The sequence below is a fragment of the Coregonus lavaretus genome (assembly GCF_964263955.1).
Source record: "Coregonus lavaretus genome assembly, chromosome: 27".
NCBI lineage: Eukaryota > Metazoa > Chordata > Actinopteri > Salmoniformes > Salmonidae > Coregonus > Coregonus lavaretus.
Window position 1 is genome coordinate 42,129,516 of NC_140014.1, and position 16,010 is coordinate 42,145,525.

The following is a 16,010-nucleotide window of genomic DNA, read 5'->3' on the forward strand; positions in this document are numbered from 1 at the left end:
ATAGTACTTTTTTAGCAGTTACTTATGATCTTTCTCTTTCCCCTAGCATGGGATTATTGTTGTCGGGTCGGTCAGAGTGGTATCAACCCTCTAGAGTCTAAGCTAACATATGGAATTGTTTTTAAGATGGTCATACCAAGGATCATTTAGATATTTGATTTGGAATGTTAGGGCCTCTTTAGGTAACTTATTTTTTTTTAATAAAACAACTATTTGATGAAACATTGAATTTGGCCTTACTGCTATTAGCCCATAGAAACGCATTGAATAGCAGATTCACTACATGGAAAAACAGATGGAAAAAAAAGTAATCAAAAGGAAGTTTGTTTTGAAGAGTCTGTCCTATATCTGAGAGATATAAGAAAGATCAGAAAACTATTATTTACTTATTTTATTTTTTTACCCATATTTAACCCCTTTGTTAAGGCAATAAATTACCTCCATATAATACAGTACTTCCATTCATTTTTTAAAACTGGTTCCGGGGGACCTTCAGCCGAGTCCTGTGAGGCTTGTGGACGTCCTAGAGCAAAACAACCGACATGTACAGTACCAGTCAAATGTTTGGACACATCTACTCATTCCAGTGTTTTTTTTAATTTGTACTATTTTCTACATTGTAGAATAATAGTGAAGACATAAACTATGAAATAACACATATGGAATCATGTAGTAACCAAAAAAAGTGTCAAACAAATCAAAATATATTTTATATTTGAGGTTTTTCAAAGTAGCCACCCTTTGCCTTGATGACAGCTTTGCACACTCTTTACAGGACACTACAGACAGAAGTTGGCAGATCGGCGGTACCGACTTCAGACGAGTCCCGTAACGCTTGTGGGGGGGTCGTAGAGCAAAACCACCGACACGTACATGCATTTCCATAGAGGGGTGTGTAGGCCAAACCGTTCGGACGCTACAGATGTTTTCGTGAGAAGACAGATTTTCGGGATGTCTCTCAGTCTGACAAACACCGCTGTAGCTCTGTCACCTTTCACTGCAGATGCGGGAGGCCGATATCGGCGGATGTGGTGGATTGAGACGCAGCCCATGCAAAAAAAAAAAGATCTCTAGCTTAAACGGGTTAATATTGTTATTTTACGTTAGGGGCATTTTTTTTTCAGTCCCACAGAAAACGCAACTATGTGCCCATGCAAAGCCCTCAATAGTCTGTCACTCAGAAACTTCTTCCAGTATTCCAATAGTCTGTCACTCAGAAACTTCTTCCAGTATTCCAATAGTCTGTCACTCAGAAACTTCTTCCAGTATTCCAATAGTCTGTCACTCAGAAACTTCTTCCAGTATTCCAATAGTCTGTCACTCAGAAACTTCTTCCAGTATTCCAATAGTCTGTCACTCAGAAACTTCTTCCAGTATTCCAATAGTCTGTCACTCAGAAACTTCTTCCAGTATTCCAATAGTCTGTCACTCAGAAACTTCTTCCAGTATTCCAATAGTCTGTCACTCAGAAACTTCTTCCAGTATTCCAATAGTCTGTCACTCAGAAACTTCTTCCAGTATTCCAATAGTCTGTCACTCAGAAACTTCTTCCAGTATTCCAATAGTCTGTCACTCAGAAACTTCTTCCAGTATTCCAATAGTCTGTCACTCAGAAACTTCTTCCAGTATTCCAATAGTCTGTCACTCAGAAACTTCTTCCAGTATTCCAATAGTCTGTCACTCAGAAACTTCTTCCACTATTCCAATAGTCTGTCACTCAGAAACTTCTTCCAGTATTCCAATAGTCTGTCACTCAGAAACTTCTTCCAGTATTCCAATAGTCTGTCACTCAGAAACTTCTTCCAGTATTCCAATAGTCTGTCACTCAGAAACTTCTTCCAGTATTCCAATAGTCTGTCACTCAGAAACTTCTTCCAGTATTCCAATAGTCTGTCACTCAGAAACTTCTTCCAGTATTCCAATAGTCTGTCACTCAGAAACTTCTTCCAGTATTCCAATAGTCTGTCACTCAGAAACTTCTTCCAGTATTCCAATAGTCTGTCACTCAGAAACTTCTTCCACTATTCCAATAGTCTGTCACTCAGAAACTTCTTCCAGTATTCCAATAGTCTGTCACTCAGAAACTTCTTCCAGTATTCCAATAGTCTGTCACTCAGAAACTTCTTCCAGTATTCCAATAGTCTGTCACTCAGAAACTTCTTCCAGTATTCCAATAGTCTGTCACTCAGAAACTTCTTCCACTATTCCAATAGTCTGTCACTCAGAAACTTCTTCCAGTATTCCAATAGTCTGTCACTCAGAAACTTCTTCCACTATTCCAATAGTCTGTCACTCAGAAACTTCTTCCAGTATTCCAATAGTCTGTCACTCAGAAACTTCTTCCACTATTCCAATAGTCTGTCACTCAGAAACTTCTTCCACTATTCCAATAGTCCTTTTACTAGATTAAATCATGACAGAAGCATTTTATTCTTATTAACGAGATGGAGTCCAAGACAGGCTACTTTAGGAAACTTTCTGAATGGACATATAGGCCTACAGAGAGAATCAGCGAACTCACACACGCACACCCCTCTAAAAGGACCCGTAAATCAAAGCCACCAGCGTATGTCAGACACGAGCAAATATTTCTCCTTTCCTTAAAACGTATTTAAAAAACCTAGGCCTACTTTAGGCTTTCCGAAAGTAGGCTGTAAAATAATGAATTGACCAGGACAGTATGAAGGGACAGCTATGCTATAGAATGAACAGTGGTGTAAAGTGCTAAACTTTTTTTTTTTGGTATCTGTACTATTTTTTACAACTTTTACTTCACTACATTCCTAAAGAAAATTATGTACTTTTTACTCCATACATTTTCCCTGACACCCAAAAGTACTCGTTACATTTTGAATGCTTAGCAGGACAGGAAAATGGTCCAATTCACGCACTTATGAAGAGAACATCCCTAGTCATCCCTACTGCCTCTGATCTGGCGGATTCACTAAACACAAATGCTTCGTTTGTACATTATGTCTGAGTGTTGGAGTGTGCCCCTGGCTATCCGTAAATTTAAAAAACAACAAGAATATGACATTTTAATTTTAAATGATTTATGCTTTTACTTTTACTTTTGATACTTAGTATATTTAATCGTGGTCCTCTGTAGCTCAGCTGGTAGAGCACGGCGCTTGTAACGCCAAGGTAGTGGGTTCGATCCCCGGGACCACCCATACACAAAAATGTATGCACGCATGACTGTAAGTCGCTTTGGATAAAAGCGTCTGCTAAATGGCATATTATTTATATTATTATTATTATTTAAAACCAAATACTTTTAGACTTTTACTCAAGTAGTATTTTACTGGGTGACTTTCACTTTTACTTGAGTCATTTTCTATTAACATATCTTTACTTTTACTCAAGAAAGAAAATTGGGTACTTTTTCCACCACTGACTATGAAGATGAAATTGACCATCATTAAAATAGAAACAAATACACGCAACGTGTCCATAGCCTTTTATCAGCAACACAGATTATCGTGAGGGAAAGATTTTTCAAATAATGTGAGGAACTACTATAATTTGGTTAAAATATATATTACTTTGTTGACTTTCTGTGTGAGGTGAAGCTGGGCAGGTACTTCTTTGCCCTCCGTCAATATTAACAGGACAAAGAAACCAGACACATGATCACATGGAGCGCATAAATGATGGGATGAAATAAATCAAAACTATTGTAGCAGGTTTGTGAACTCAGCAAATAACATTTCCACTCTGAGAATGAGAAGGGTAAATTACTGTAATTAATACACGCATTAACAGAAATTACTGTAACGAAATGACAGGGGATTAACGGTAAATTGCCTGTTTTACAAACGGTAGGCTATATTTATATTTTAGTCATTTAGCAGACGCTCTTATCCAGAGCGACTTACATGAGCAATTAGGGTTAAGTGCCTTGCTCAAGGGCACATCGACAAATTTTTCACCTAGTCGGCTCGGGGATTAGAACCAGCGACCTTTCGGTTACTGGCAAAACGCTCTTAACCACTAAGCTACCTGCCGCCCAGGTAACTTAACCACATGGGCATTCATAAAAGTGCATTGCGGGCCGAGACTGTATAGCCTGGGCTACTATTCTACATAGCGGGGATAGGAGGTCGAAACATTTTGTTGTCTCGCCTAAGGTGGCATATCAGCCAGGACTGGGCCTGATCAGCGTTGATTAGTCTATAAATTAAGAAAAGATTCTGTATCAAATGATACCATGCCGGGTTGGAGAAGATTGGCGCATTGTCTATTTGACAACAACATTAGAGCAACCTTGTTGACTGCTGTGGAATAATGAATGAATAGGCAGTCAGACACAACCTATTTAAACGGTTTTGACGGTTATTTTTTATTTTCATGACAGTCTTCATCGATAACCGTCAGTTACACAGTTATTAAATTACCATCACAGCCCTAATAATTCTGTTGGTATAATTCAGATCATGTATTTCATAACATAATGCATGTCATAACAGCGCTTCAAGCCAAGCCTCCTCCTCCACCCACTCTCCCTCTCTCACCCACCCGCTCTCCCTCTCTCCTCCACCCGCAACATTTCAGTTGCATCTGCTGCTCTACGCTTGTCCATCGCGCATGTAAACAACTTGCTTGCCTGCTCCATAGCAAGCTGCTCTATCCACACTGATTTGTGAAGTAATTTAATGATCCAAATGAAGAAAAAACAACAACATTTGATTTCACAGATTAAAAAAGGAACAGAAAGGAACGGACCGGTTCAGAACATTATTTTGCTGGTCGGAACAGTAGAAAGGAACTAACATTTCGGTTCCAACCCCTGGTTTCTATAGGTTATTTACTCCACTCCACCACCCATCATTCCTCTATATATATATTGTCCACCTCAATCCCCCTTTCAACCTGTGGTGTTTCTGTCAGGTCATTAGGGTTGCAAAATTCCGGAAAACCTTACAAAAATTCGTAGGTTTTCCAGAAATCCTGGTCGGAGAATTCCCGGTTTTCCTGTTTATTTCATTCTGAATCAAGGAATCTTCTTACGGGGTTTCTGTAAAACCTGGGACTTTTGGGAAAGTTGAAAATGTACAGAATGGTTACCTGGAGGAAAATGGTGGAGGGTTCATGCTTTTTCAATTTCAATCAAGGGAAGGGTTTAGTATTTTTTAAATCTAGTCGGGGGAGGGTCATGTAGTCTGTAATTGATGTAATGTCAATATTTCTCAACGTTTTAGAATTAAATTGCTTATTAGGCTATATATGGACGTGTGCCGGATGCCGCTCCACATCTGATTCTCCGCTGGGCGCAGAAAATATCACGTCCGCCTATATACTATTATGATCCATAGACTATAGGCTATGAATTGCATGCTCGAAGAAGCACAGAGCAAAGTTCTATTTCTAAGATAGCTGCTGGGATGGTGTAAATAAAACTAGGCTGCAGGATGTTCCAACCCTGAGCTCCGGCCTGCTCTGCTCGTGTTGATTTTAGAACTGTTTTGTGTGCTGCCTAACTAATGGCTGTGCTGTGTAGGCCTACAGTGGCAGTTGAGGAGGAGAGTCAAATGCTTCTTCCAAAAATTATTTTTGATTAGGCCTAGTCCAAAGAATGCACTATAGCGCCTTTAGCCCTTTGTTCAGACTATAGCCTCTGTTCCGTTCAGTTTGAGAAGGAGGACGCCAAGATGAGGAGGGGGACCGGAGGTCAACTTTGATAGCTTGCTACTACTATAATTGAGTTTATTAAAAAATAATACGTTTCTTGCCCATGATGTATTTATCAGTTATTGACCTCACAATAAATCCAGATTCGAGTCACATACGTTGTGGTGTTGAAACTTGAAGCGGCAGCCGCGGCACAATCAATCGGAAATGGACAGATCATGGCGCTGAAAGTAGGCAAATTAGAGTAGGTATAATTAATTTAAACCGTCTTCATTTTAATTCGACTTTACTAACAACAAGAAGGCTTTATGTTGGAGCCTATTTAAGGAATAAGAGGTAGGCCTACCTGTTTGACAGACGAAATTAGGCCATAGGCTGCTATGTCCATAGATTTGTCAGTCAATTCCTCCACCCACCGTGCACTCTTTAAATAACCTACATCCGTGTCAGTGAAGGGTATGAGAGAGTTTGCCATAGGCGTACCTTTTATTAAAGAAAATGGCAAAAAAAAAGCATAGGCCTACCCCTTGTTAGCATAACATAGTCAATTGTCTGCCCTGCATACAGAAATAAACATTAGGATATCTTAAAGTATCTTGGAAATATAGACCTGGAAACACAGAGCTGCAATACACATTTTGGTAGACAACTTTCCAAGTCAAATGTGCTCATATTCAGTGGTGTATGGTCCTGCTTGATAAAAATAAGTAGTTACACGTTTTTTGATGTTGTGGCTATTGTAATTGGCTCCAAGGAAAACAAGCTCAGACATGGGCTCAGACATCAAAATTACATTTTTTTTGGGTCCAAGGTTCTTTAAAAGATTTTGTATCTTTAACCCCTAGTCTTGCAATTAAGTCAAAGGGGCAATCTCAGATTATATTTAGCCTCTAATCTAATATGGCATCCGAAAAATCAAATATGGCTGCCAAAATCAAATAACATTTGGTAAGAGGTTAAATCACCTGTAAATATGCATTTAGTAAATTAGGCATTTTTTCACACTCATGCCTATGAAGACTGTTGGTGTGAATCAATTTGATTCTGAATCCAATATGGCCGAGATCTTGTATGGCCAGATATAAAAGCAGCGACTTCACATTGCTGTTATAGAGCCTGATCTTAGTTTTGATGCTGTATACTTTTGAGCTCCATATGGGACGGAGTGGACTGAGCTCCATATGGGACGGAGTGGACTGAACTCCATATGGGACGGAGACGACTGAGCTCCATATGGGACGGAGTGGACTGAGCTCCATATGGGACGGAGTGGACTGAGCTCCATATGGGACGGAGTGGACTGATCTCCATATGGGACGGAGTGGACTGAACTCCATATGGGACGGAGTGGACTGAGCTCCATATGGGACGGAGTGGACTGAGCTCCATATGGGACGGAGACGACTGATCTCCATATGGGACGGAGACGACTGATCTCCATATGGGACGGAGTGGACTGATCTCCATATGGGACGGAGTGGACTGAGCTCCATATGGGACGGAGTGGACTGAGCTCCATATGGGACGGAGTGGACTGAGCTCCATATGGGACGGAGTGGACTGAGCTCCATATGGGACGGAGTGGACTGAGCTCCATATGGGACGGAGTGGACTGAGCTCCATATGGGACGGAGACGACTGAGCTCCATATGGGACGGAGTGGACTGAGCTCCATATGGGACGGAGTGGACTGAGCTCCATATGGGACGGAGACGACTGAGCTCCATATGGGACGGAGTGGACTGAGCTCCATATGGGACGGAGTGGACTGAGCTCCATATGGGACGGAGTGGACTGAGCTCCATATGGGACGGAGTGGACTGAGCTCCATATGGGACGGAGTGGACCGAGCTCCATATGGGACGGAGTGGACTGAGCTCCATATGGGACGGAGTGGACTGAGCTCCATATGGGACGGAGTCGACTGAGCTCCATATGGGACGGAGACGACTGAGCTCCATATGGGACGGAGACGACTGAGCTCCATATGGGACGGAGTGGACTGAGCTCCATATGGGACGGAGTGGACTGAGCTCCATATGGGACGGAGTGGACTGAGCTCCATATGGGACGGAGTGGACTGAGCTCCATATGGGAGTGGAGTGGACTGAGCTCCATATGGGACGGAGTGGACTGAACTCCATATGGGACGGAGTGGACTGAGCTCCATATGGGACGGAGTGGACTGAGCTCCATATGGGACGGAGACGACCGAGCTCCATATGGGACGGAGTGGACTGAGCTCCATATGGGACGGAGTGGACTGAGCTCCATATGGGACGGAGTGGACTGAGCTCCATATGGGACGGAGTGGACTGAGCTCCATATGGGACGGAGTGGACTGAGCTCCATATGGGACGGAGTGGACTGAGCTCCATATGGGACGGAGTGGACTGAGCTCCATATGGGACAGAGTGGACTGAGCTCCATATGGGACGGAGTGGACTGAGCTCCATATGGGAGTGGAGTGGACCGAGCTCCATATGGGACGGAGTGGACCGAGCTCCATATGGGACGGAGACGACTGAGCTCCATATGGGACGGAGTGGACTGAGCTCCATATGGGACGGAGTTGACTGAGCTCCATATGGGACGGAGTGGACTGAGCTCCATATGGGACGGAGACGACTGAGCTCCATATGGGACGGAGTGGACTGAGCTCCATATGGGACGGAGACGACTGAGCTCCATATGGGACGGAGTGGACTGAGCTCCATATGGGACGGAGTGGACTGAGCTCCATATGGGACGGAGTGGACTGAACTCCATATGGGACGGAGTGGACTGAGCTCCATATGGGACGGAGTGGACTGAGCTCCATATGGGACGGAGACGACTGAGCTCCATATGGGACGGAGACGACTGAGCTCCATATGGGACGGAGTGGACTGAGCTCCATATGGGACGGAGTGGACTGAGCTCCATATGGGACGGAGTGGACTGAGCTCCATATGGGACAGAGTGGACTGAGCTCCATATGGGACGGAGTGGACTGAGCTCCATATGGGAGTGGAGTGGACCGAGCTCCATATGGGACGGAGTGGACCGAGCTCCATATGGGACGGAGACGACCGAGCTCCATATGGGACGGAGACGACCGAGCTCCATATGGAACGGAGTGGACTGAGCTCCATATGGGACGGAGTGGACCGAGCTCCATATGGGACGGAGTCGACTGAACTCCATATGGGACGGAGTGGACTGAGCTCCATATGGGACAGAGACGACTGAGCTCCATATGGGACGGAGTGGACTGAGCTCCATATGGGACAGAGACGACTGAGCTCCATATGGGACGGAGTGGACTGAGCTCCATATGGGACGGAGTGGACTGAGCTCCATATGGGACGGAGTGGACTGAGCTCCATATGGGACGGAGTGGACTGAGCTCCATATGGGACGGAGTGGACTGAGCTCCATATGGGACGGAGTGGACTGAGCTCCATATGGGACGGAGTGGACTGAGCTCCATATGGGACGGAGTGGACTGAGCTCCATATGGGACGGAGTGGACTGAGCTCCATATGGGACGGAGTGGACTGAGCTCCATATGGGACGGAGTGGACTGAGCTCCATATGGGACGGAGTGGACTGAGCTCCATATGGGACGGAGACGACCGAGCTCCATATGGGACGGAGTCGACTGAGCTCCATATGGGACGGAGACGACTGAGCTCCATATGGGACGGAGTGGACTGAGCTCCATATGGGACGGAGACGACTGAGCTCCATATGGGACGGAGTGGACTGAGCTCCATATGGGACGGAGTGGACTGAGCTCCATATGGGACGGAGTGGACTGAGCTCCATATGGGACGGAGACGACCGAAAGCTCCTCTGTTTAGTCAGGCTTTGATGTATTTTTTTTGGCTTCGTTGTCGCTGCTGATTAGGCTTCAAACACCTTTAGCCTGCATATGCATATAAGAAGCCCTTGTTCATTTTAAAATGTGTTATTCTGTCTTTAAAGGGGTTTCAAAAGGCTCTTGGTATATCTAGCACTACGAGTGGCTCTGCCATGCCTCTGGTGTTTGAATAGCTCAAGCCAACTAGTTGTTCAATGTGTGTTCATGTTTTAATCTCATTCACTCAACAATGGGGCGATTCCACTAAATCTACACTGAACAAAAATAGAAACGCAACATGCAACAGTTTAAAAGATTTTACTGAGTTACAGTTCATATGAGGAAATCAGTCAATTGAAATAAATTCATTAGGCCCTAATTTATGGATTTCACATGATTGGGCAGGTTTGCATGGACACACACACACTTGGGAGCCAGGCCCACCCACTGGGGAGCCAGGCCCAGCCAATCAGAATCCTTTTTCCCACAAAAGGGCTTTATTATAGACAGAAACCCCCCGCCTCCGCCACACAGGTAAAAAAGCTGGATGTGGAGGTCCTGGGCTGGCGTGGTTACACGTGGTCTGCGGTTGTGAGGCCCAGTTGGACATGAGTGTGTTCTAACAGGGTGAGGAGGCAAAGTAACCTCAGACCACGTGTAACCATGCCAGCCCAGGACCTCCACATCCAGCTTTTTTACCTGCGGGGCGGAGGCGGGGGGGGTTTCTGTCTATAATAAAGTATGACTGGCGGGGTATTGGGGCTGTGTGGTGATCAGTTTCCATTACTACAGTTCGCTATAGGCAGTAGGGATGTTATCTCAGCCTGAATGATGCTGGGGATACTCCTGTAGTGGGATGGTTGTGGTTGTCTGGTTGTGAAGGACAGTCTGTGAAAGGGCTGTCACAAAACAGACCTGCCCTTAGATCTTTCCAACAGCTAATTGGCCTGTGGATGGAGTTTTTCTATGTTGAATGTGGCAACAAAAAAAAAAAGTATTGCAGGTCACATCCTACATATTGCTTTATATTCCTTTGGAAGTCGGGTAGGATGATTATTTGGCCGATATTAACTGTGGATGGTTGGCGTTGTTTACGGTCTGGGGCAGGCCCAGCAGGAGATGTGGAGAGGGTGACCTCAGGCTACTTAGAGGTTAAATCAGAGTGTATCTAGGTCACGGGCTATGATTTTAAGAATCGTTGGTTGTGAGGGACATAGCACAACTCGACACACACATATATACATTTGTACGTGGGCTAACGTAATTGCAAGAGGAGGGGCTAAACATATAAAAGTCACAGAGGAACCTTTTGACTGGAATAAAAAGGACAGTTTTCAGTTTCTTTGAGCCCACTTTCCTTTGGAGAAAATTACAATAGCCACAACATTTAAAAAAAAACACGTGTAACTGCAATATTGGCCCACCAGCTTTCAACAAGGCATTATTCTACACTTTTTTTGAGTTTAGGGGGTGTTTTCCTTAGAGCTGATTACAATAGCAACATCATCAACACAAATGTTGCTGTATTTCTGTCAGGCAGCACTGAATGAGAGCACATTTGACTTGGAAAGTTGTCTATTGATCAGCTACCAAAAAGCGAAGTTTACATTCATCACGAATATTCATAGTTGGTATTTTCCGCCTGCTGTATCGCTGCGTTTACAGGTCTATATTTCCCAAGATGCTTTGAGATATCCTAATGCTGTTTGTTTCTGTATGCAGGGCAGACAATTCACTACTTTGTATTCTCAATTTGAACAATATCAGAGCAATATTGGGTTACATGAGCTTATGTGTCTCGTCTCGTCTCGTCCCCCCAATATTTTTATACAACCATCCATTTCAGATACAGTACCAGTGAAAAGTTTGGACACCTACTCATTCAAGGGTTTTTCTGTATTTGTACTATTTTCTACATTGTAGAATAACAGTGAAGACATCAAAACTATGAAATAACACATATGGAATCATGTAGTAAACAAACAAAAAAAAGAGTTAAATCAAAATATATTTTATTTTTGAGATTCTTCAAAGTAGCCACCCGTTGCCTTGATGACAGCTTTGCACACTCTTGGCATTCTCTCAACCAGCTTCACCTGGAATGCTTTTCCAACAGTCTTGAAGGAGTTCCCAAATATGCTGAGCACTTGTTGGCTGCTTTTCCTTCACTCTGCGGTCTGACTCATCCCAAACCATCACAATTGGGTTGAGGTCGGGGGATTGTGGAGGCCAGGTCATCTGATGCAGCACTCCATCACTCTCCTTCTTGGTAAAATAGCCCTTACACAGCCTGGCGGTGTGTTGGGTCATTGTCCTGTTGAAAAACAAATGATAGTCCCACTAAGCCCAAACCAGATGGGATGGCGTATCGCTGTGGTAGCCATGCTGGTTAAGTGTACCTTGAATTCTAAATAAATCACAGTGTCACCAGCAAAGCACCCCCACACCATAACACCTCCATGCTTTACGGTGGGAAATACACATGCGGATATCATCCGTTCACCCACACCGCATCTCACAAAGACACGGCGGTTGGAACCAAAAATCTCCAATTTGGACTCCAGACCAAGGACACATTTCCACCGGTCTAATGTCCATTGCTCGTGTTTCTTGGCCCAAGCAGGTCTCTTCTTATTGGTGTCCTTTAGTAGTGGTTTCTTTGCAGCAATTCGACCATGAAGGCCAGATTCACACAGTCCCCTCTGAACAGTTGATGTTGACATGTGTCTGTGTCTGCAATTTCTGAGGCTGGTAACTCTAATGAACGTATCCTCTGCAGCAGAGGTAACTCTGGGTCTTCCATTCCTGTGGCGGTCCTCATGAGAGCCAGTTTCATCATAGCGCTTGATGGTTTTTGTGACTGCACTTGAAGGAACTTTCACAGCTCTTGAAATGTTCCGTATTAACTGACTTTCATGTCTTAAAGTATTGATGGACTGTCGTTTCTCGTTGCTTATTTGAGCTGTTCTTGCCATAATATGGACTTGGTCTTTTACCAAATAGGGCTATCTTCTGTATACCCCCCCCCCTACCTTGTCACAACACAACTGATTGGCTCAAACGCACTAAGAAGGAAATAAATTCCACAAATTAACTTTTTAAGAAGGCACACCTGTTAATTGAAATGCATTCCAGGTGACTACCTCATCGTGGTGCTCTTAAAGCCGTCGTCTCAGTGGACTAGACACTAGACAAACCCTCTTCCATCCTGATAGGTTGGCGCTTCTGCACATGCTCACTCTGTGCCTGTTTCCCCATGTCTCCTGTCTGTCTGATATCTCCTGGTACCACTGTCCAATCTACAGCCCAAATGAGGACTCTTGTCAGAGGTTCATCCCCTTCATCGGGGTAAGTGGCTTTTTTTCCCCTTTCACCTTATTGTAGAGACGGATACATTTTTATCCTTCAACCTGATCATTTCAACTTGTGTCCATGGGTCCATATTTTTCACCCTGACCTCCCTCCCCAGATGGTGAACGTTGGAATGGTGGAACAGTCATCAGCGACATCAGGTTAGTGATGGGTTTCACACCAGTGGCTGTTTGCATGTTACTACTTTCATGTCGTCAATCAGAACTTTTTGATGTGATACTGTATTTATACTATATGGTTTCCTGGGCACCAATTAAACCTAATCCTGTACATTTCATCTAGGCATAGGTTTACTCTTGTGTCCCGGGAATCTGGCCCCTAATCTAATCTATCACGTGATGTAATTGTACCCCTGTGTGTTGTCCAGCCTGATGTAATTGTACCCCTGTGTGTTGTCCAGCCTGATGTAATTGTACCCCTGTGTGTTGTCCAGCCTGATGTAATTGTACCCCTGTGTGTTGTACAGCCTGATGATGATTGTGATCCCTGTGTATTCGTCAGGTGACTCGGACGATGCAGCTCCCATGGCGACGGCCCTCCTCTCCTCCACCCCTCCTCAGGTGTCCCCCGCCCTGAAGGAAGCCTCGCCCACCCCTCCTTCCTCCCCCTCTGTCCACAGCTCATACAGGTACAGTACAGGTACACCACCACAACTGCTTCTGGAGGAGTAGAGAAGATAACCGTCTGGGGGGGTTGAATAGTTTAGATTGTGGCGTCCATATTGTTCATTTCGCCAACGGATTTGATTTTCTACCTTTCCCCCCCCCCCATCTTGTACCATTCTCCCTTTTCTCCTCATGCCCCCTTCCTCCCTCTGTGGTGTGATGTCTGCTGGGTGTTGTAGTTCTCCCCAGGGGGAGCTGATGGGACTACAGGTTGACTACTGGGTGGCTCCCTGCCCGGCTGACAGGAAGAGGGACGTGGAGAAGAGGGACTCTTCCTCCTCCTCCTCCTCCTCTAAGAACACTCTGAAGTGTACGTTTCGCTCGCTGCAGGTCGGCAGGCTCCCCCAGGCCGGGGCCCAGCCGCAGACCACCATGTCCATGACCGTCGTCATGAAGGAGAAGAACAAGAAGGGTAAAGGTTATAAATAAAGTAAATCAAGTATCTTTATGGCTAAGAGCTGGGATTGACCGTAACGCTCCTCATGAAGGCCAACTGCAGACTCAACACAGACACACTAGTGTAGGGTTTCCCCGTGACACTCCCTTTAATGAATGGAATCACTCCTGTATATATTGTTATCACTGATTAGTGAAGCTATTCGAAGGACATGAATGAAATCACAATTATCTTGAAATGTAAAGCCCGAATCCTAACTTGAGTTTTTGCGAGAAAAAAATAAATAAAAAAAAACGTTTGTCGTCATCGTTGATTGTGATGATTAGCATTCACATCTTAAGTTAGGAATCCTGACTCTTCTGTTCTCTCTTCTCAGTCATGTTCCTGCCAAAGAAGACTAAAGACAAGGACATGGAGTCCAAGAGCCAGGTCATCGAGGGCATCAGTCGACTGATCTGCACAGCCAAGCACCAGCAGACCATGCTGAGGGGTAAGACTCCTCCTAATCTCCGGACCCAGACAACCAAATCTAGTCACGTTAGCATTCATGTGTTTACATCTGACTCGTTTTATACCCAAAAGAGTTTAGACCATCTTGTCTTTAAACAGATGCTGACAAGTCTATCTGATTCAGGTATTAAATAGATACCCAAGAACTAGTATAAGAACATGTATTGTGGGCCTCCCGAGTGCCGCTGCGTCACTACAGACCCGGGTTCGATCCCAGGCTGTGTCATTACCTGGTCGTGATCGGGAGTCCCATAGGGCAGCGCACAATTGGCCCAGTGTCGTCCGGGTTAGGGGAGGGTTTGGCCCCGGGGGGGGGGCTTTACTTGGCTCATTGCTCATCTAGTGACTCCTTGTGGCGGGCCCCGGGGCCCCTGCAGGCTGACTTCGGTCGTCAGTTGAACGGTGTTTTCCTCTGACACATTGGTGCGGCTGGCTTCCGGGTTAAGCGGGCGGGTGTTAAGAAGAGCGGTTTGGCGGGTCATGTTTCGTGGGACGCATGACTCGACCTTCGCCTCGACCCGATCCCTTTGGGGAGTTGCAGCGATAAGACAAGATCATAATCACGAAATTGGGGAGAAAAAGGGGCTAAAAATTAAAAAAAAATTGTATTGTAATATATTATATTCTGTGATTCAGGAATGTATGTATGTATGTGTATATATATATATATATATATATATATATATATATATATATATATATTATTATTATTATTATTTCATCTTCTCTCTTCTTCCAGTGCTGATTGATGGCGTGGAGTGGAATGATGTCAAGTTTTTCCAGTTGGCAGCACAGTGGTCGTCACATGTCAAACATTTCCCCATCGGGATCTTTGGACACACTAAAGGCCCTTATTAACAAGCCACGCATTTTCGACTGGTCCCAGATCTGTCTGTGCTCTTTCCAACTCCTATGGTCATTGTCAAGCCAAACGTTGGCAAGGCAGCACAAACAGATCTGGGACCAGGCTACGCACCCCGCTGTCTTAATTTAAGCCCCAGCTTTACCTATTGTTTAAGTTCATACTTCTTTTGTGTTTTCTTCTTCTTGTTGTTGTTTTTATATATTATAAAACTTCTCAAGGCAAGGCTGTCGCAAGGAGATTTAGTTCTCACCAAGCTTTTTAAACCCTGCTGATGTTTTATAGACTTTTGAAGAAGGAAAAAGATGAGCGGAAACCTAAATGAAATAATTGTTTGGAAAATGAACGACTTAACTCTTAACTAGCGATGCGCAAACCTCCGGCACCCTCCCTCCCCCACTTTGCTTTTTTTATGTGGCGAAGATGGATAGTTTCAAACACTTTCCCAGGCACGTCCTAATTCAAGATCACTTCGTAACCAAAGGCACTGAAAACGATGGACAACACAATAACATATGTTATCTTGTCAGCCTTGGAAGAAGTGGTCTGGATCCTCCACTGAAATGACTTTAACCACCCTAGACACCCCTAGTCCTGGGGTGTATTCACTAGGAACCAAAACGGAAGCAAACATAATGAAAACGGGACAGGAACCTACCAGAATGTGTCCAAAATAAACTATTTTTCGTTGCAAAACGTTTTGTTGCACTGCGGTTTGCTACGCTGTGC

The 16,010-nt window shown here is 44.6% G+C and overlaps 1 protein-coding gene across 1 annotated transcript in view; it reads left to right on the top strand.

Moving 5' to 3' along the window:
- The window catches only part of LOC311103022 (phosphofurin acidic cluster sorting protein 2-like), a gene marked incomplete at both ends in the record, with an annotated part of 116,806 nt that extends 101,529 nt beyond the window's left edge, over nt 1-15,277 (top strand). The window contains 7 exons of the mRNA XM_084144515.1: nt 10,102-10,115; nt 12,691-12,823; nt 12,945-12,987; nt 13,349-13,475; nt 13,692-13,924; nt 14,286-14,399; nt 15,159-15,277. Coding sequence (XP_084000641.1) covers nt 10,102-10,115; nt 12,691-12,823; nt 12,945-12,987; nt 13,349-13,475; nt 13,692-13,924; nt 14,286-14,399; nt 15,159-15,277 — 783 coding nt within the window. The remainder of the gene's footprint in view (nt 1-10,101; nt 10,116-12,690; nt 12,824-12,944; nt 12,988-13,348; nt 13,476-13,691; nt 13,925-14,285; nt 14,400-15,158) is intronic.
- Between the last annotated feature and the right edge of the window lie 733 nt (nt 15,278-16,010).